Source organism: Babylonia areolata, chromosome 21, assembly GCF_041734735.1.
Source record: "Babylonia areolata isolate BAREFJ2019XMU chromosome 21, ASM4173473v1, whole genome shotgun sequence".
In the NCBI taxonomy this organism is placed as follows: domain Eukaryota; kingdom Metazoa; phylum Mollusca; class Gastropoda; order Neogastropoda; family Buccinidae; genus Babylonia; species Babylonia areolata.
Genome location: NC_134896.1, coordinates 32,126,425 through 32,148,980, shown reverse-complemented (window position 1 = coordinate 32,148,980; position 22,556 = coordinate 32,126,425). Strand labels below are relative to the sequence as shown.

At 43.7% G+C, this 22,556-nt stretch overlaps 1 protein-coding gene across 1 annotated transcript in view; it reads right to left on the bottom strand.

Moving 5' to 3' along the window:
* The window catches only part of LOC143296606 (rhodopsin, GQ-coupled-like), a 34,225-nt gene extending 12,465 nt beyond the window's left edge, over positions 1-21,760 (bottom strand). Inside the window, exons 1-5 of the mRNA XM_076608634.1 lie at positions 21,595-21,760; positions 19,177-19,242; positions 18,622-18,787; positions 17,194-17,321; positions 15,445-15,611 (exon numbers count right to left, since the gene is read on the bottom strand). Coding sequence (XP_076464749.1) covers positions 15,445-15,611; positions 17,194-17,321; positions 18,622-18,787; positions 19,177-19,242; positions 21,595-21,760 — 693 coding nt within the window. The remainder of the gene's footprint in view (positions 1-15,444; positions 15,612-17,193; positions 17,322-18,621; positions 18,788-19,176; positions 19,243-21,594) is intronic.
* Positions 21,761-22,556: the final 796 nt, after the last annotated feature.

The following is a 22,556-nucleotide window of genomic DNA, read 5'->3' as shown; positions in this document are numbered from 1 at the left end:
TTACTCTTTGGATAGTAAGTTTTCTTCTCAATAGAACTCAGTCCGTCCGCTTTCATTCTGCCCACTCTTCTCTAAAATCTACTTCTACTGGTGCACCCCAAGGTACAGTGCTGTCCCCTGTTCTTTTTATACTGTATACAAATGACTGCAGAGGCACGGAGGAAACTCCTGTCATAAAATATTCTGATGATTCGGCAATTGAAGATCTGTCCAACTCTGATGCTATTTATTTCAGTGAAATTAAAAAGTTCTGTGCCTGGTGTGAGAAAAACTATCTGGATCTCAACGTATTGAAAACAAAAGAAATGTTAATAGATTTTCGGAAAGACCCATTGCCTGTAGCTAACCTTGTTATTGATGGTCAAACAGTGGAGAGGGTCAATGAATATAGATATTTAGGGACCATCTTAGACAATAAGCTGACTTTTTTTTTGTTTACAGAAGCTTAGAAATGTTGGTATAAAATCAAATATTCTTCAAAGTTATTATCGATGTTGTATCGAGTCCGTGCTCAGTTTCATTTATGTGCTGGTGTGAAAGTTTGGGAGTGAGGAGTAAGCGTGTTTTGAACGATGTCATGAGTGTATGCAGTAAAATTGTAGGAGTGGAACAAGCTAGTATGCAAGAGCTGTATGAAAGTCGAGTGGTTAAAAAAAGCAGGCAGATAGCAACTGACGACACCCATATTTTAGCAAAGTATTATGAGCTATTGCCATCAGGACGACGCTACAGAACTTTTAAGTTGAAATCCACAGCTCTGAAGACTTATTCCACGTTCAATCCACCTTTTAATTTCTTGAGAACTGTGTGTGTGTATGCGCGCGCGCACTCATGCGAGATGTGTGAAAGTCCGTGCATGATAGTCTGTACCTTGTTCTAGTTGTGGTGTGTGTGTGTGTGTGTGTGTGTGTGTGTGTGTGTGTGTTTACTGAGCTTAAAAACGTGACAATTGGTTATAATGAATGTGCAATATGTAGGAGGAATAATGTGCAATATACAGGATGAATGTACAATGAAATATGTCTAATGCTAACGTCCATATTCTAAATATATTTCTGTTTAATAATTACGATGTAATAATTGCAATGTTTTTAAAAGCGAATATGTAAAATGCTTTTATTTGAGAACATATGTTTATTACTCTTGTTTAATCAAGTAATCCGCGTGTGTGGGGTAGGTGGGGGTGGGGTGGGGGGGTGCGGATGTGTGCTGATTATCTGGTTGCGGTTTTCCGCAATTTGTCTTTATTCTCATCTTATCTATTATAATCAATGTGCAGTGTAGTAGGCTATGTTTATAATTATATTCAAATAATGTTTCTTAATTCTTTCTGTTTTTACTTTTAGAATACTAGTTATTACCTGCAGTGTGTGGATGTATGTATGAAACAGTGTATGTGATATTTTTTACATTTGTATCTTCGTAATATTCGTAAAAGCTGTTGACGACTTTTACAGTTATGGTCCCCATGTTGTTTACTTGTCTATGTTGTGATAATGCACCTGACCAAAGTTCTCCAGTTGGAGATAATAAAGTTATTCATATCTTATCTTATCTAGGGTGTGCCGGTGCCCTGGAAAATGAAGCAACAGAGGCAATAGAGTGCTATTGCTGTAAAAAAATGGTGCAACCGAATCTGTGCTGAACCGACAGAAGCTAAGTAAAAAGTGCTTAAACGGAGGAGATGATTTCATTGTGTGGCTGTGTAAAACAAATGTAGAGAACCAGGCAGACACGAAGTCACATGAAGAATGAAACGTAAAGTGGACATTGTCCTGAAAATGCTAGATAATCTAACAGAATGGACAACCTTGAGGCAAAACATGCCGCCTGCAGTGCCGAGTCCAATGAAAAGAAAATTGTGGACACAGTGGAACAAAAAGTAGAACACATGATGGAATTCAGAGAAAGATATATAACTGTGGCGAACTTGCCAGATAGTGACAATGATTCTGCTGAAGTCAGAAAGCAGGACGGAGTCAGAAAACTGGTGAAAAAGATCACAGACGATGTGGATACAGATGAGGTGGATAATCCAGGCAGACTTCGCCCAGTTATGACTGGTACAAATTCAAGTCCACGACTGTTAAGACTGTTATAACTGATGAAAGAAAAAAAAGAAAAAAAAAAGAAAAGAAAAATGTCACCAATATCAGTAAGAACGTGCCCTCAAAAGGGCAGTTTACATAAATGATGACAACACACCCAAAGAAAGAGAGAAGTTAAAGAACATTCAAAGAAGAATTGAAAACCGGAAAAGAAAGAAGAGAACATGATAAATTACCAGGAGGGAAGGATCAGGGGAACGAGACTGTCGAAAATCAGACACCCTGTAAGCCCACGATTTCTCGCAATCCAATGATTTCACACACACACACACACACACATATATATATATATATATATATATATATATACATATACACACACATGTATATATGTGTGCATATATACAAAAATACAAATATTCGGGGCGTGTATGTATGTGTGTGTGTGTGTGTGTGTGTGTGTGTGTGTGTGTGCAACACCTGTGGGAAGTGCTGCGCATCCAGAATTGGCCTCTTCTCCCATATGAGGACACACACTAACAGGTAAGTATGCCTGCCTAATCATCCGCCGGACCGACGGGAGACTCCAACGTGTGTGTGTGTGTGTGTGTGTGTGTGTGTGTGGTGTCCTTTTATGTGTAGTTTGGGGCCTGTGTACATTTGTTTGTGCTTTCATGTTAGACTGCATATTTGTTGCTTACCTGTTGTGTATGTGTGAATGTGTGTGTTGTGTGTTTTGATTGGTTCGGGAGAACATTGTGTATTCTGACCAATCAGTTGTCAGTTTACAAGTTCAACACGAGAACGGACCGAGGCCAAAATCCTTTGCAAGGTGAGGAAGCGATTGTGCCGCTCGGGAGGGGCAGCGGCAAGTGTCTAGTTTCCTTGTACTTTGTCATAATTATCATCAACTTTATGAACACGTCATATTTTTTTTTTCTCTATGACTTGATAAGAATGGTGTCAACGCAAGTACCGAAAGTGTGTGTGTGTGTGTGTGTGTGTGCGTGTACACTTATTAATATCAACATTGTTATGTCATTATTTCGCCCTGTGGGTTGGGCACTGATAGAATAGACCCACTACCCTGCATTGCATGTCGTAAGAGGCGACTAAGGCAGGACCACTTCGCCCGGAGGATAAAGGGGTTTGCGTAGGGTTAACTACCCTACCTGTAAAAAAGACCAGTTACAAAAGCATCGACGACAAAGAACCAAAACAATCACCTGGGCAAGGAAGGGTCTCCGTCCCGGAGACTTATGACGCGGTACAGTGAAAGCCGAAAGGAAGCTGCAAAGCGGACTCCCCTTCTTACACCTAAGACAACGCGAGTAGCCACATGGAACATCAGGACGATGTATGAAGCAGGAAGAACCATCCAAGTAGTGAGAGAGATGAAAAACTACAAGATCGGAGTGCTGCAGGAGAAGATCCGAAGCGAAGATCTGTGGGAGCGAGAGGGACAGGAACCAGTGGCCAAGCAGATACTGCGGAGGAAGTGGGGCTGGATCGGACACACCCTCAGGAAGCCAGCGTCCAACATCACACGCCAAGCCCTGACCTGGAACCCGCAGGGAAAGAGGAAGAGAGGCCGGCCTTGCAACAGCTGGAGGCGAGACACCGAGGCAGAGCTGAAGCAGCAAGGGACCAACTGGACTGGAATAGCCAGAACAGCCCAGAACAGAGTGCGATGGCGAGGGGTCGTCGATGGCCTATGCCCCATCCCGAGCGATGGGCATAATGAATGAATGATATTCATTATTTCTATATTTCATTTCCTTATGTTTATTCCTTATCTTATATTCATTTCCGTTTTATCTATTATTTCAATTTATTCACTAATCTAACGACTTATCCATTTATTAATGCACCTTGTGTAATTTCATTAATTTCATTTTATTTTTCTTCAAGGCCTAAGCGCGTTGGGTTACGCTGCTGGTAAGGCATCTGCTTTGCAGATGTGGTATAGCGCATTTGTCCGAACGCAGCGACGCTTCCGTAAGTAACTGAACTGAATTGAGTACGGAAAAATCTCATCTCTCTGAGATTGTGAAACCGGTCATGTTATGAAATCCTGAAAATGTTAATTATTTCGTGAAACCACTGTGGCCATCGGATTTCTTGAAATCACTAAAATTCTAAGTGATTTCATTTAATCTCTTAAAGCTTGTCACTCATTTTTCACTAACTCACTAGCTGGCTTTAGTAAATCTGTTAAACTGCCTGCATATGTGTGTGTTGGAAGTCAAATCAAATCAAATTATGGCGCTTAGAGCCTCGCCGACCACTACGGCCATCTCTAGGCTATGGTCTACCGTTGACCATCTGCGCCAGAAGGCCGTCAGTCTCTAGTTTCCACATCAGTCTACCGTTCACCATCTTCATCAGTTTACAGATGCAGCTGGTCAGTGCTATTGGGCGGTAGTTGGAGGGGTTCGAGGGGTCTTTTGGTTGAAATTATTTTATTTGGATCACGTCTTAACTTTAGTTATGACATCCATCACATATTCAGTATGTACATGTATCAGGACAGGACTTTACATAAGATTTTCTTATTGACCTGTTCAACGATATGTTGTATTGTGACATGTTCCGAATAAAATACTGTTTAAACCAACCAGCATTTTTGTTGTTGAATACTTGGATGGGTTTAGCGAAGTAATTATTGTGCGTATGAGAATTGGTATGTGAGTGTGTGGTACATGCATAAAGTGTGAAATGTGTATGAAAGTGTTTAGAAAGATGATTTGAATAACAACTGTGTGTGCTGCACTTGCGTTTACTGTGGTTGAAAGTGAATTGGTTAAGTCAGATAGCCCCAACATATTCTCACTTTTCCCCCACACTGTGCACGTGACAACGATACTACTGTAACAGATATACCAAGCGATGAATTAGAGACCACATCATGCTTCTGTTCGCTTTTGTCCGAGTCAACGCCCACGCCATTATCACCCTTTCCCGAAAGACCACCCACTTTTTGGCGCAAAACCGTGTAGTGGGCCTATATGATAGCATGTGTGGTTCGTCCATCGGGATCGACGAGGACCATCTAGTCATCCTGGGGGTGGGTGCGCAGATGACTGGTCAGGCCAATCGGGTTCTGACACAGTGTGGACGGGGGGTGGGGGTGGGGGGTGGAGGAGGATGATATGGTAGCATACCCAATTAAACGTCGACCACAAGCCCTACTTAAGAAACAATTTGCTGCAGGGGGAGGAGGGAGCGTTACAAGCTGCTTTGCGGTACTGTGCCGTTTGTGTCTGTCTTAGCCACGCATATTGTTCGTGTCTACGGTACATTCAACATAATAATCCGAGCTATTAGCAGCAGCATTTACGGACCAATACTATTAGTGGTTAAGTCTCACCGAACCGGGACTACAGAGAGAGAGAGAGAGAGAGAGGGGGGGGGGGATCAGGGGGTGGGGGTTGGAGAGCGGAAGAGAAAAGAGGGAAAGAGAATACTTAACATACAACGGTCCAAAAGGGGGCGGGGTGGTGGTGGTTGTGTGTGTGTGTGTGTGTGTGTGTGTGTGTGTGTGTGTGTGTGTGTACTATTGTGAAACGGACCACAGTCAAGTTTCATCTAGTTCACGGACGTCTTCCGGAGAAACGATTTTGACCAGCACTGCAAGTGTCTTGTCAACCTGGGCTTGAGGCCCGTGTAAGGGGACAAGTCAAGTGGCCTAACCTGTCCCCCAGGTGACGTTCTTAGACGTGCCGGTCATGTTACGGTCCCATACCGAAATTTGAAAATCTGTCCCGAGAACCCCCTAGCCCCATGTACAAAAATTTTAACGTGTCTGTCATCTATTTCGCATTTCATTGCATTCCACGCATATTCTGACATGCGTGCCTAATTTAAATGAGACCTCTTGGTGGGTTTTCATCACTGACCACTACTGTGTGGCCGTTGCTGACCATTACCCAATAGTATGGGGACTGACTTGCGTACATCGGGCGTAAAGTAAAACGTCTGGACTTCGAAGGTCAAGACTTTTGTCGCAGCAAAGTCGGTATTCATGGGGAGGTCGTGAAGGTCTGGCAACGAACGTGGGGTCTTCCAAGTTTTCCGAAACTTTTTTTTTCTCTCCTTTTCATGCCTGCGTTCTTATCTAAGAAACGGGTTTTCCCTTTCAAAATGTTTTTTTCACGAATAAGCTTACCAGAGCGCATGCGTTCAATCGTCTTCCAGGAAAACCGAAAGTAAAGAAAATGGCAAAAGAAAAGGGTTCAACTCCACAAATATTAAAAAAAAAAAAAAAAAAAGACATTCAGTCCAAAAAATATTTACGTCAGAAATATGTCAAGATTTTCCTTCTTGCTCTGCAAAACAATTTAGAACGCTAACGTAGGGCATTTTTTAACGTTTCGTAAATGATTTTTGCAATCAGTTCCAGAGTTTAAGCTGATCAAAGTAGGCCTACTGTGCCCATTGAATTCGTTTAGCAGTATGTGTCATTGCCTCATTTTCGCTCGAACGGTGCAAACAAACAAAAATAAAACAGAGAAAAAAAGGGAAAATAGCCGAAAAGAGATCAGATAAAACTGCGACACCAAGGCGTGCAAAGGCGAAATCCACTGAAAATGAAACTGCAGCACTGCTGAACGAAGTGTATTTGGATTTTTAAACAGTTTCAAAATTACAGACTTCAGTTATTGTGGCAAAGAAAAAAAATATGTGAAAGCATTACAGATAAAGTAAAGAAAACATACAACTGTATACTGCAGATTGGCCTAGAGGTAACGCGTCCGCCTAGGAAGCGAGAGAACCTGAGCGCGCTGGTTCGAATCACGGCTCAGCCGCCGATATTTTCTTCCCCTCCACTAGACCTTGAGTGGTGGTCTGGACGCTAGTCATTCGGATGAGACGATAAACCGAGGTCCCGTGTGCAGCATGCACTTAGCGCACGTAAAAGAACCCACGGCAACATAAGGGTTGTTCCTGAAAAAAATGTCGAAAAATCCACTTCGATAGGAAAAACAAATGAAACTCCACACAGGAAGAAATGCAAAAAAACAAAAAAAAAAAAAGGATAACGCTGTAGTGTAGCGACGCGCTCTCCCTTGGGAGGCCAGAGAAATCTGTTGTGAGAAAAGAAAAATGCAAATAAATTAGTACAACCCCCACACCCCCTCCGTTCTACCAACAACCTCTCTCTCTCTCTTCGTCTGATACCAATGCGGTGCGCAACTTCTCCAAATGTCAGTAATTGCCAAGGTTGGCAGCTGGACATCACCGGAAGAAGAACAGGAAGGCTGTTGGGGGGCAGGGGCAGATGTTGAATCCGAAACAAAAAAAAGGAAGGACCTCAAGTCTGCTGTGCTGGCCAAACAGGCCAGTGCTTCAAAGACATGTGGAGGCAAGCCCCCGGCACCTGTTCCCTTTGAAGACATAATATTCCAAATATTCGGATCTGGAAGTTGCCTGACCACAGGTATTTCTCGTGAGTTTTTTCAAGTCTTCCTGAGGGACTGAATGAGTTATTCATCACCTTCCCCTTCCCACTTCAGAGCCAATCCTCTTGAAGTTAAGTCCTAACTGCGGCACTATACAAAGTACTCTTTAGCATTTGAAGCCACTAACCAAGTTAGTAAATGAAGGTCATTCATGTTAAGGACATGATGTGTGACTGACCATGTCAGTGAGTGAGTGAGTGAGTGTGTGTGTGTGTGTGTGTGTGTGTGTGTGTGTGTGTGTGTGTGTGTGTGTGTTTGTATCCGCACACACAAATGCGAATGTGAACAATCTTGATATATGTTTGTGTCCGCACACACAAATGCGAATGTGAACAATCGTGATGATATAACAAGTAATGTTGAACAATCAATTGCGATTGATTTTTTTTTTTTTTTCAAGTTCGTATTTTCATTGTGCAATGTATTCTGGTCAGTCAGATTACTGTTCGCACCTTGCTAATTGCAGGTGGAATCGATCCATTCTGCAACATGAAGCTGCAGAGCAACATTCAACAAAAACAAGGTAAAGACTTATTTTGTCACGTGTATGCGTTATGACGGCAGTTTTTTGTTGCTCTTGTTTTTAGACCAATATCTGACCACTGCTGTGATATTCATGGGGCAGGACAAAACGTGTTGTCCGAGACAATCTATCAAAAGTTGGGATTCATGGAGGACGACTTTGACGAAGTCCGAAACTAAATGCAAACTAAAACAGCTGAAATTTAGCACCTTTCTTCGTACGTCTCCACTTCATGGAAGAAAAATGTGTTCTGTACATTCCATGTGCAAATCAAGAGAGTGTTTCGCGATATAACGCACCAACTTTACGGTTATAATGATCAAGTGTTATATATATATATTTTTCTTTTCTTTCTTTTTTTTTTTTCTTTTTTTTTAATTTTTATATCAAATTGTTTTCCTCGACAAGCCATTATCGATCTGATTCTGTAAGAGAACTTGAGAATGTGAAAGACAGACGAGGCGCTTTGCCACCAGTGCTGCAAGTTACGTTGACATTGCGATATTTTGCCAGTGTAACATTTCAAGATGTTGCTGATGGTATTAGCCTACAGCGTGCCACACGATCGCTGGAGTCACAGCTGCCATCCTGACTCAACTGGACCAGTGAATCGTCATGTCAACACCTTCAGACCGAAGAAACCAAGTCAAGTTTTACGCTGTGCAGCAGTTCGGAATGTCATCGGTTCTCGTTTGTTGCTTTAGTCCAGCCGACCGCACAGTGCCATATCAGGACTGTCAAACCATACAAATGCTCAACCGCGTCAAAACAAAGCATGTCATCGGTTGCATTGATAACACCTACATACGGATTAAATGCACCACACGAACAGCAAACGAGTTTGTCAGCCGGAAAATCTATTCAATCCATATTCAGGTACGGCAATGTGTACGAGTGTCATTTCATGAATATGTAGCATTGCAATGGCTTTTGACAGGTTAACATCTGCAGTGTGTGTGTGTGTGTGCGTGTGCGTGTGTGCATGCGCGCGCGTTTTCAATTAATAATTGTTAATTCATAACTAAGAGGTTTGTGAGTTGATGAAGGGAACAATTACTTTTACTTTATTACTTCTGTTTTACTTTTCTAGTCTTGTGCAGTATAAATACTGTATGAATTACTGGTACTTGTTGAATTGTGTTATATATCTTATTTCCTGAATTTGAAGATTCTTTTCCATAAGATTGATGCATACACCACCATTTCGACCTCCGTCCATCACTGGATGTCTTTCTCTCCCCTTTGTTTATGATCATTATATATATATATATATATATATATATATATATATATATATATATATATATATATATATATCTGTATCGCTATGATGGAGTGACATTGTATACGTGAGAGGTTGAATACGCTTGAAATATTCAATACGTTTTTTGCTCATTCTTCATAGTAATGTTGTTGGGTACCACTGTACTTTTTACACTGTCGGTGGTGATTTTAGTGCTTTGTGTAAAAAAAAAAACAACACCATTACATGTTGGTAAGCGGTATGTTTAACCAGGATAAGTTTTGTGAAATGAATTCATGCTGCAAGACAAGGTATGTTTGGGTTAATTAATGGTGGAGATGAGTATGATGTAACGGTTCAAAATTTGAATTAATGGTTCCTTATTTGCAAGTGATCTGCGATGTAGATTTGTGTCTCATGAACGTCATTGCAAAGTGGCCAGGATCTGTGTGTGCATTACGCTCGCATATCAGGAGTCACCACCTTTTGCTGCCTTTGAAAGTGGTCAACCATTAGTGGGTGGCGTGCTGTTGGGTGACAGCGGTTATATGCTTCGTCCATGGTTGATGACCCCGGTGACAACCCCGAGACAAAGGTGGTACAATTTCGGTCATTGCTCAACACGTTCTACAGTTGAACGGTGTAAAGGCGTGGCAAAGCACAGATTTCAGTCTTCATATCGGTTTACGTTTTCATCCACACAGGGCGTGCAAGATGATACTGGCATTCTTGACGCTGCACACTTGCAAAGACGATCCTGCAGGGCACTGTGCAAGCAGGGAGGAGAGGCAGACAGAAAAACAGATAGGAAGACATCCCAAAATGGACAGGTCTGAGGCTGAGCGAGGCCCACAGGGAAGCAGAAAACAGAAGGGTGGAGAAAGGTGGCTGACAGGTTATCTGTGGTGCCCCAACGGTCATCCAGACATAGGGACAAGTGAAGTGAAGAGAAGTGATGACGCACAACCGTGCACATCGTTTGTTCTAGAACCTCGAGCAGGTGACTGATGAAGATGGTGATGCTCGTGATCACACCGATCAGCATCAGAACATTGAACGTACGACACGTGCTGCCGGAAAAGCAGCACGTTACAGAATTGACCATTTTTTTTTTAGTGACAACACTACTTCTGTTGTCCCGTCATTGTTGACCTGGAACTTCAGGTCTAATTGCTGTTTGTCCAGCCGACCGCACAGGGCCATATCAGGACTGTCAGTGACGGTATATTTCTGCCATTAAACAGCAGCTTTGGTCGCATCTAAAACAAACCAACCAGTAGCACACAAACACTTAAACGTACAAACTTCAGGTGTGACATGTTAACCATTTTTAGATTTAATTTTCATTTGTCTTGAAGTCAGTAATCTGTTTTTTGTTCCCCTCGCCCACTATTGCGTGCACTAAGGCATCATGTGTATTTGGATAACTTTCATGTTATTCAAGGAACTGTGTTGCAGTGTGAATGTGTTAAAATCATTAATCGAATTATTTGCTTTGCTATAACATGATGAATAGCAGGTTGATACCTTGTTCCCACTGAGTTCTTTACTACTTGTAGTTTGTGAAGGTTATTGAGAATAACCAAGGATTTTTGACAGGATTTGACAAACCACTAATCTCTACTGCTGTCTCTTCTCCCTCCCCATATCTCTCCCTCAGCTTTTCTTGTCTTTTCTTTTTCTTTTTAATAATCGCAAATATTCAGAAATGTTACTGTTATGAGAAAATACATCAAAAACGAATTAAAATTTGCCTGCATGAGCATCAATAGATAAATTAATACAACATTAATAAACATTTCGAAACTGTCCAATTCTTTTTTTTCCTTACGAATTCAGGATCCTTTCATGGAACCGTGTTATACCCAAGCTGAACTCCAGGGAAACGGGTGATAGCACACACAGTGACTCAGGAAAAGTTGGTCACTCGAGGGGTGGAAAACAATCACAGCACAGCACAATGACTCGCATCAACAGAGGGACGTGAGAGACGACGGGCTTGTGGAGTTGAACCTTCAGCTTGCATATACACTTTTTTAAATTGAAAGAACAAAAACTAAATAATACTAATAATACCACTACTACAACAATATATATATATATATATATATATATATATATATATATAAACGTGCAGGAAGAAAAAACATAAAACAAACTACATGACCCGGCCAGTCAGGAACCGTTCCGCGACCCCAGCATGACGCTGAATCCTGCACACAACCCTGACCATGATCCTACCAAACTGCCCTTTATTGGGGAGGGGTTGATAGTGGGGGAGTTAAGGAACAGAGCGGGGAGGAGACGTTAACTATTCCACCGACTCAGCGGACAAGTGTCTTAAAGGTGTTCCAGTCTGGTGTGGTGCATGTTCACTTGGATTTTTTAACTTAACGCTTCACAAATGATTCGGAAACGCTGAACTGACAAAAAAATAATACTGATAAAACTGCCAGAGCTTTGGTAGAAATGTTGCTGACAATTGAAGATATTCAACTTTTACAGCTCGATATTGTGCGTGTGTGTTAGATATCGCTTGTTCCCTGAACGAGTGTGTGTGAGATAGTTTTGTTTTTTTTTTGTTTTTGTTTTTTTGTTGTTTTTGTTTTGTTTTGTTGTTTGGTTTTTTTCAATTTTTTTTTTTTTTTTTTTTAAATAATTGTGTGCCGAGTTCTCTCGATACGAGTGCTGCGTGAGCGCCCGTCTTGTTATGGCTTGTCATCGCCTGCCCCCGGTTCCGGAGGCAGGTTGTGACAAGCAGAGGGGCAAGCGAACCTCAAAAGTATTGTAATTGTCTCACCGACTAAATCCACAAGTTGCCGAAAAGGCCAACTTAAAAACATGCAGAAGAAAATCAATTATGTGAATTGTGACCCGGCCAGCCAGGGACCGTTAAGCGGCCCCTGACATGATGCCGAATCCTGCAGGGAAACAAAGCTACAGACAGTATCAACCAAACACTGCCATTTGAGTATATTACAAAAATTCAAAAACAAAACAAAGAAAGAAAACTTCAGTTCTCCTAAACTGATAGGCCCATGTTTGAATAAAATCATTCCAATTCAACATCAGATTCTGACTACTACCGGGAAAAATTCTCCTGACCGTGATAGCCCTGCTTTCTGCCCCCCTCCTCCCATCCCTTTCAGGCGAATTCGACCCGAGGGTGTGTGTGTGTGTGTTCTCCCCCCCCCCCCAAACCCCCCTCCCACACCCCCTCCCTGGAGGGGTCGAATGGATGAAGGAGGCAGCGGGTGGAGGGGTGAAAGGTAGGTCTTTCCCACGACTGTCATGAGATTGGAGGGTGGATGGAAATCTTTTTGACGGGCTATTTGACATGTATCATGGGACCTCGGTTTATCGTCTCAGCCGAACGACAAGACGCTCAGTTTGATTTTCCAGTCAAACCTGGGAGAAAGAGCGAGAGCGGGATTCGAGCCAGACCTTCATGGACACTGTATTGAGCGTGGGGAGAGGTAGAAGTCATTCCGACGGCTGCTCGACATGGGAGGAGAGGTGGGGTTCAAGTCTCTCATAACGATGTTCAAGATTGGGATGGGGTGGGGGTGTGGGTGGGAGGAAGGAGGGAAAGGGGGGAAGTGTCTTTCCCGTGGCTACAACTACTCAATTTAAATGATTTGTCTCTGCACAAAATTCAGCGATATACAAATACCATTATTATTATCATTTGGAAGTGTGGGTGGGGTGAAAATCACTCTGATGATAGTTCAACCTAGAGGGGAGGGGGGATGGGTGTCTTTCCTTTGAGTACTCGACATGGGAGGGAGGGAGGAAGGGTGGGGGGAGGCTGAAGTCCTCAGATAATTGTTCAAACAGGAGGGGCGGGGTGGATATGGTGGAGGGGAAGGCGGATGTGGAAAGGAGTGTGGCAGGGTGGAAAGTTGGGGTCCCTCTGATGACTATGACGGTAATGTTCAACTTTAGAATACTGAACTCAGGGGGGCTGTTTAGACGAAAAACAAAGGGTGTCTTAGGCTCACCTCGATGCGCTAAGTTGAATGGAACCCTCAGCTAAGCTGTACGACCACTACTTTCCCATGAAACTGCGACAATTTTATACACAGTAAGCTCAGCCGATCACAGCCAGAGCAACCACCTGCAAGCCATTTTGACTGCCGTTCACCCACGTGATCAGCAGTCAAAACGGCGTGCAGGTGGGGAAGGAGTACTCAGCTTACTGTGTATTTGTCGCAGTTTCATGGGAAAGGAGTGGTCCTAGAGCTTAGCTGAGGGTTCCATTCAACTCAGCTCATCGAGGTCAGCCTAAGACACCCTTTGTTTTTCGTTTAAACAGCCCCCCTGAGTTTAGTATTCTAAAGTTGAACATTACCGACTATGACATAAAAAAAGAAAAAGAAAAAAAAAAAGAAAGTAAAAAATAATTTTAAAAAATCATTCACGATAACGTTTCGCGAAATACCGATGAAAACAAATCAGAAAACCAGAATACAAAAAAATATAAATATAACAGTGAATGCAGTTTGCATATAATTTGGCTTTTTTAAATTTTTTGTGCCCATCCCAGAGGTGCAATATTGTTTTAAACAAGATGACTGGAAAGAACTGAATTTTTCCTATTTTTATGCCTAATTTGGTGTCAACTGACAAAGTATTTGCAGAGAAACTGTCAATGTTAAAGTTTACCACGGACACAGACACACACACACACAGACAACCGAACACCGGGTTAAAACATACTCACTTTGTTTACACAAGTGAGTCAACCAGACACGACAATGGTTAACAGACGAACAGTGGGACAGAGACGACCCGAACTGTACTCACCATTTCTCCTGGGCCAACCAATGGCGGTCACAGCCAATTTTAGTCTGCATGGCACTGAGACAGTATTTTCGACTTTCGGTACTTACCGTGGCACCATACTTACCGAGTCATGTTGAAAAAATATGACGTGTGTTCACCAAGTTGATAATAATTAAAACAACTTGCAAGGAAACTACACACTTGCCACTGCCCCTTCGCCACATTCGCTTTTGCATGTTGCAAAGGACATTGGCCTCGGTCTGTCCTCGTGTTTAACTTCTAAACTGATAGCTGATTGGTCAGAACACACGATGTTGTTCTCCTGAACCAATCAAAACACAAACACAACACACACACACACACACACACACACTCGTCCCAGCTCGTTGTGCAAAAACTCAGAATCGTGACTTTCGTTTTGCACGTGCAAATTACACTGCTCATGGGGCATAAAAGTGGGGACAGTGGCGCCGAACTCCGCTGAGCTCATGACATGGCTTTTCCAACACACGTGTGCTCGAATCAAAAACAAGCCTTCGCCATTCAAAGAAGGAACGAAAGGGTTCAAAATTATATATTAAAAAAAAAAAAAAAGAATGCAGCGGGTGTAAGTGTGAGTGAGTGAGCGAGTATGTGTGGTGTGTGTGTGTGTGTGTGTGTGTGTGTGTGTGTGTGTTCAATTCCGTCTGAATCCCTCGGATCGACAGTTCAACTTCTGAACACACTGACGTCCCCCACCCCACCCCCACCCCGAAATCAAACTGGCCACATTTTAATTTCTGAGTTGGTGTGTGGGAGTTGGGGTGGGTGGATGGGTGGCCAGTATGTGTGTGTATGTGTGTGTGTGTGGTGCTTTAGGGAGAGGCATACGCATCAAAAGAAAGGAAAATGTCACATATAAACAGAAGTGAAAAGAGAAGAAAGGACTGATAGTTGCAAAAAGTAATGAAAACCAAAAAAAAGACAAATGAAAAAACGAGAAGAGAGATTTGAAAATTATTTATCAATTAACAACAGCAGCAACGACAATAACAAAACAACAACAATAATGAAAATAATAATAATAACAATAACAATGACAATGATGATACAAAATGGGTGAGCCAGCGAGAGTACGAGCAAAAGATTGACACACACCTATACTGAAAAACACAGAGATTGACAGAACGAGACCCAGGTGTGATGCGAACGGAAGGACAGCAACTAAAACAGCAGCAGCAGCAGCAACAAAAACAACAACAACAACAACAAAATAAAAGCAAACAAATCAAAGTGACCCCATTCCATCCCAACTTCGCGTCCCCATTCCTCGGGGCTGGGTGGAAAAATAAAAAGCATCTTAAATTTCGTTTCGTTTCATTTCGTTTCGTTTCGTTTCCTCACCTTGTTGCTGACGACGCGCGTGGTCCAGTCCAGGCTGCAGGAAGTGGCGAAAGGTTCCGGGGCAAAGGCCCCCCAGCCCAGGAAGGGGCAGACACTCCAGCAGAGGGCGTACGTCCACGCTGCCACAATGCTCACCGTCACCCAGCGACGTGTTTCTGGGCTGTTTGCTGCCGAGGGGAAAAAAAAAAAAGAAGAAGAAAGAAAACAGGCCCGTGGCCTTCTGCACGAAACCTTACAAGTATAAGACTACTTAGCAATTGTTGCCAACTTCGAAGCTGGTTACTTCCGTCATCTGTACTAGTCCCAGCTAATGCTTGAAGAGAGTCTTCATACATATCTTGGTGATCAAGGAAAGCATCGTTTTCATCCTCATTCTTCATACATATATGTATATATACAGCAACGTTTGCTCCAGTTCTGTGGCCTCCCTTGTACCTCTTTTCATGCATTGATTTCCCTTCCAATTCCATGTTTGTGCGAGTGTCACTGGGGAGGGGAGAGGAGAGTCACGGTGGCTGTGGAGGGGGTCGACATGGCGGTGGTTCCCACTCACGGGAAGGAGCTCACTCAGTCATGCTCCACGGCTGAGCATTCATTATTGTTTGTTGAGGGCCTAGTGGTAACGAGATTGCCAAGTAAGCGAGAGGATCTGAAGGCGGCACAGGGTCGAATCCTACACTCGCCAGAATGTTCTCCCCTCCACTAGATCTTGAGTGGTGGTCTGGGCACTAGTCTTTTGGATGAGACGATAAAACGATGTCACGTGTGTTGCACTGCTGATGCACGTGTGTTGCACTGCTGATGCACTTAACACCCGGCAAATTGCGAAGAACGATGCACTCTATTATACACGTGTTTACCAGTAACGTGAGCTTGACTAAAACCTGACTGAATGACGGGTGCAATAGCCGAATGGTTAAAGCGCTGGACTTTCAATCTGAGGGTCCTGGGTTCGAATCTCGGTGCACCTGGTGGGTAAAGGGTGGAGATTATTCCGATCTCCCAGGTCAACATAATATGTGCAGACCTGCTAGTGCCTGAACCCCCTTCGTGTGTATGCGCACGCAGAAGATCAAATACGCACGTGTAATCCATGTCAGCGTTCGGTGGGTTATGGAAACAAGAATATACCCAGTATGCACCCCCCCGAAAACGGAGTATGGCTGCCTACATGGCGGGGTAAATAAATAAAAACGGTCATACACTTAAAATGTTACATGTCTGTCTGAGTGTGTATGCGTGTGTGTCTGAAATCTGATTGAATGACACAGGAAACGAATGATGAGCGCCCAATGGTAGCCGTCAGTCGGCTCTACCCAGGTAGGCAGCCTGTGGTGTAAATGTCCCCCGTGTATGTAAAGCGCTTAGAGCTTGGTCTCTGACCGAGGATAAGCGCTATATAAGTATCCACATCAATCAATCAATCAATGACAGGAAAATTCTGTCAGTTGGCTCTCCCCAGTCAGGCAGGCAGTCTGTTGTGCAAGAGACGCTGACCTTATGCGGGCTGTGGTGAAGCAGTTTGAGAAGAAAATAAAAAGAAGATGGGTTAATGACAATTGTGTTGGATGACTGGGTGAATGGGCGTGCGGGTTCGCGGGTTTGGTGACTCGGCAAGCGTGTTTATGACTATATAGGCAGACTACACACACACACACACACACACACACACACACACACACACACACACACACACAGAGAGAGAGAGAGAGAGAGAGAGAGAGAGAGAGAGAGAGAGAGAGAACATACCAGGAACATGCTGCACCACGACCCTGTACCGGTAGACACAGACAAGCAGGTAACACGTCATGGCCACCAGTACACAGGTGTACGTGACGAAAGCGTAATATGTGCAGCCCAGTTCGCCGAACATCCACCTGTTCACAGAAATTCAGTCCCGTTTCCTTCACCGTCAATTTTATTTTATTTTATTAATTTTTTATTTTATTTTATTTTTTCTCAAGGTCTGACTAAGCGTGTTGGGTTGCGCTGCTGGTCAGGCATCTGCTTGGCAGATGTGGTGTAGAGTACATGGATTTGACCGAACGCAGTGACGCCTCCTTGAGCTACTGATGCTGATACTGATACTGATACTTACCGTCAAAGACCACAGCCACGAACAGTTTGGCCTTGGGAGCAACAGCCATCACTCATTTTGACCGTCTATTCTGTTATTCGTCTTCGTCTTCTCTCTGTCTTTACTCCAGATATCAATAATAATGCAGTGAAACCTGAAGTTATCTGAACAGAATACAGTAATGAATCCAGTGGGGAGCACACTCAGATTCACACATACACAAGCACGCGCACGCACACACACACACACACGCGCGCGCGTGCGGAATACAGTATACCTTATACAGTATGCCCAGCATGATGAAATGACTCATGTTGATTTTCCTGACAAATACAGATAGGTTTACGTTCAGGCAATGTATTTAGGCTATACCTAAGAATATCTAATGAGCATCACTCATAAGCACGGGTGCTTTATTGCGCTTGCACTTCCATTGCTTCTACAAAGAAAAAAACAACAACGCATGTCACATGTAAACCACTATCATTATTATTATTATTATCAAAATCATCATTATCATTATTATTATTATCATTATCATTCTTGTTATCATTATTATCCTTATCATCGTCATTTTTTTCAAACACATTTTTTCAGGCTGTCCACAGTGCGCAGTGTGTTCATGAAACAACCGTTTCTGCATTCAGCGGGAGGCCGGTGGTGGACAATAGGCAGCCTGCATTATTCAAAGCATCTCTCCATTTTTTAACAGTTTTAATAGAAACTGACATGCCTGCCGCTTTCATGAAGTGATCCTTAATGTATGTGTGTATGTGTGTGTGCGTGCGTGCGTGCTTGCGTACGTGCTTGCGTGTGTGTGTGTGTGTGCTTGTATGTGTGCGTGTGTTTGTGTATGTGTGAGCGTGTGTGTGTGTGTGTGTGTGTGTGTGTGTGTGTGTGTGCGTGGGTGCGTGTGTGTGTGTGTGTGCTTGTATGTGTGCGTGTGTTTGTGTATGTGTGAGCGTGTGTGTGTGTGTGTGTGTGTGTGTGTGTGTGTGTGTGTGTGTGTGTGGGTGCGTGTGTGTGTGTATGTGTGTGTGTGTGCGTGCGTGCGCGTGTGTGTGTGCGTGAACCCTGAACGCCCACACTCCATCCATCACCTGCCCCTGAAGTTGGAAGCGATGACGAGGGGGAAGCCGCTGATGGACTCGATGATGGAGGCGATGACGATGGTGAAGACGTAGAGGTTGACAGCCGGCGTTCTCCACGCCCCGCTCTGGGCCATGATCACCGCCAGCATCACGTTGCCCACCACCGACACCCCGCCTGCAGCGTAGTGTATGACTGACTGATCAAACCAGACTTGCCTGGAAGGTAGGGGTTGACACGTGTAAAGACTGGAAACCATCCGCGTCGAGCAGTAGCCAGCGGCCTACATAGCTACTGCCAGTCTTGAATGGTGCAACGACAGTGTAATGCATGACTGACTGATCAAACGAGACGTCGCCCACCACCGACACCCCGCCTGCAGCGTCATGCATGACTGACTGATCCCGTTAAATGTGTTGTCACCGTCTGGCATGGCCTAACCCGTTGGGTTACGCTGCTAGTCAGGCATTTGCCTACCAGTTGTTGTGTAACGTATATGTTGTTTTTGTCCGAACGCAGTGACGCCTCCTTGAGTAACTGAACTAAACTGAACTGGCTGATCAAACCAGACTTGCACCACTGACTGATCAAACGAGACTTGCCTGGAACGTAGGGGTTGACATGTGCAAAGGCTGGACACCATCCGCGTCGAGCAGGAGTCAGCCAACACAGCTCCTGTTTTGTATGGTGCAACGGCAGTGTAATGTATGACTGACTGATCTCGTTAAATATGTTGTGTCTCCAAGCGCGTTGGGTCACGCTGCTCGTCAGGCATCTGCCTACCAGATGTGGTGTAGCGTATATGGTTTTTGTCCGAACGCAGTGACGCCTCCTTGAGTAACTGAACTAAACTGAACTGAACTGAACTGAACTGACTGATCAAACGAGACTTGCCTGAAAGGTTGGGGTTGACATGTGCAAAGACTGGAGACCATCCACGTCGAGCAGAAGCCAACCAACACGGCTCCTGCCAGTCTTGTATGGTGCAACGGCAGAGCTATCAATACAAGCAGTGTCCATGTTTATAATCCATGATGCACAAACCCCCTTTGTAGGGGTTGACATGTGCAAAGTGGAGTGATGGCCTAGAGGTAACGCGTCCGCCTTGGAAGCAAGAGAATCTGAGCGCACTGATTCGAATCCCGGCACAGTCGCCAGTATTTTCTCCCCCTCCTGACACTAAACTTTGAGTGGTGGTCTGGACGCTAGTCATTCGGATGAGACGATAAACAGAGGTCCCGAGTGGAGCATGCACTTAGCGCATGTGAAAGAACCAACGGCAACAAAAGAGTTTTTCCTGACAAAATTCTGTAGAAAAATCCACTTGGACAAGAAAACAAAAAAAAATTGCAGGCAGAAAAAAAAACACGAAAAATGGGTGGCGCTGTCAGTGTAGCGACGCGCTGTCTCTGTGGGGAGCAGCCCGAATTTCACAAAGAGAAAATTAATCTGTTGTGCCGCGGACAAAAGAAGAGTCAGTTATACAATATGCAATACAAACGAGACCTGCCTGGAAGGTAAAGGGTTGACATGTGTAAAAGCTAGAAACAATCCGCGTCGAGCGGGTCCAGCCAACACAGCTTCTGCCAGTCTTGCATGTTGCAGCAGAATGTCTGTGTTTATAATCCCTGATGCGCAAACCCCCTTGGTAGGGGTTGACATGTGCAAAAGCTCGCGACCATCCTCGCCGAGCGAATATAGCCATGGTATATTATAGAGATGTCCATGTACACAGATAACGGACTGCAATATATTTTATACTGTATCATACAACAGATATCCCCGTAAGGGATTTAAAACTGAAATAAGTTACGCGAACAAAATCTGGTCGGCCTGTCTACCGAATGTTGCAAATTGTGAAGTAAGCGACCGAAGCCCAGACGAGCTAAACACGAACTGATTAGCCCAGACTGACTAATTACACTCAAACCATGATTCAGAGGTGTCGCCTTCCATGGGTTAGAATAGTATTATAGCCGTGGTCGACTATGACAGTTAGAACAGCAGTGGAGGCAATTGGTGTGTCCCACCAATCTGGGCAAGGATCTGATTACAGTGAACGATGTCTTGCCCAAGTTACATCCCCACTCTCTCGGCCAAGAGGGTTTTAGGACAGTCGACGCTGGGATGGTCCCTATAGTTAAAAGGCCAGCTAGCCCCTAAGGCTGCAGCACTAAGCCAGTGCAATCTTGCTTCCTACTTTGAGAGCCATAATCTTTCACAAAAGACTGAGGTGTGAATGTATCAGTTCCCATTGTAGTAGAGAAACCATTGATCATACAGCTCTCAGTTTGCTATTGGCCCAACTGCAAGCTTATGTTAATATCTAATTTAAACCGAAATGCGGTCTGCTGTGGCTCAGGTGTATTGCATTGCATTTGGTGAAATTCGGATTGCTTCCTTTGCACCTTTTCCGGCCACGCAGAAGTGCATTGTCTTTATAATTTGAATGTGTAGAAAGGACTGCCTTTCCCCCATTGTATTCTAAAGCTAAAGTTGACGTCAACAGACAAAACATTTCCAGAGAAAATGACTTTGTGAAAGGTTTCCACGAACACACACACACACACATGCGTACATACACACACACTCACATGGCGACATACGTTAACTACAGCGCATACAATCGGCCAACCAAAAATGGTCACACATGTAAAGTGCCTTAAACACACACACACACACACACACACACACACACACACACACACACACACACACACACACACACACGCGCGAAAGAAACAACAGGAAAATCAGAGAGACGGACAGACAGACAGACAGACGGACAAACAGACAGACGGACAACGACAGAGAGCTAGAATTTGATTATCATGTAGTGCCGGGGGGGAGTGTTCTGCCAAAGTTACATTCCCACTCTCTCGGCCAAGACGGTTTTTAGGACAATACTTTTCAACACAATACAATGCAAAACAATACACCTACAAAACAACACAAGACAATACATACGCAAAGCCATCACTTACATGCAAGAGTCATGTAAATAGCAATGACGGTATAAGACACAGCCGACAGAGGGGGCCCCGTGTCGTTGAGAAAAGCCGACTCCTGAGTACCACCACTTGTGACTGTCGGGGAGCCGTCGTCAGTAAAATCAGAAACCGGAGGATAGCTGGAGGCCTCATGAACCATTGCTGCGTAGGTATGTATACCCCAGCTGTTAAATCATGCGGCCCGGGCCTTATAAATATTAACACACTGATTGATGAAAGTTCTGTACCAAGCCTGTTTCTACCTTCTTTTTTTTTCTTTTCTTCTTCTTCTTTTTTTCTTTTTTTTTCTCTCCTTCGTATGTGGTTCCTTGTTTTCTTTCTTCCCGTTCTTTCCCCCTCTTTGTTTCTCCTTTGTTTCTTTCCTTTTCCCCAACCTTTGTTTCTCCTTTGTTTGTAGTCAAGCTACTTGCTTTTTTTCTCCCTCTTTCTTTCTTTTTTTTTTTTTTTTGTTTGTTTGTTTTCGGGGGTTTTTTTGTTTCTTCTTTGTAGTTCAGTGCTTGCGTTTTTCTGTTATTCGCCCCCTTTGTTCTTTCCTCACAACCTTTGTTTCTCTTTTGTTTGTAGTTAAGCTACATGCTTTCTTTCTCGCTCTTCTTCTTCTTTTCTTTTTTTCCTCCTCTTTGTTTCCTCTTTGTGGCTTCTTGCGTTTTTCTGTTATTTGTCCCCTTTGCGGTTAACTGGCGGTTGGGGTGAATTTTTTTCCGGCTTTTTTTTTTTCTTTCTTCTTTTTCCTTCTGACTTTTTTTTTTCTCTCTCTGTTCACCAGTAGGATTTTTTTTTTTTAATCAGGAATGTTGCTCTTCAGTTTTATCTAAACCTCGTGTGACAACTGAACCGTTTGATAAAGTTTCGGTGATTTTTTTTGGGTAGTTTTTCTTGTACCACTGATGCACCGGTCCCATGTCCTCTTCTGTTTCCCTTCACACACACACACA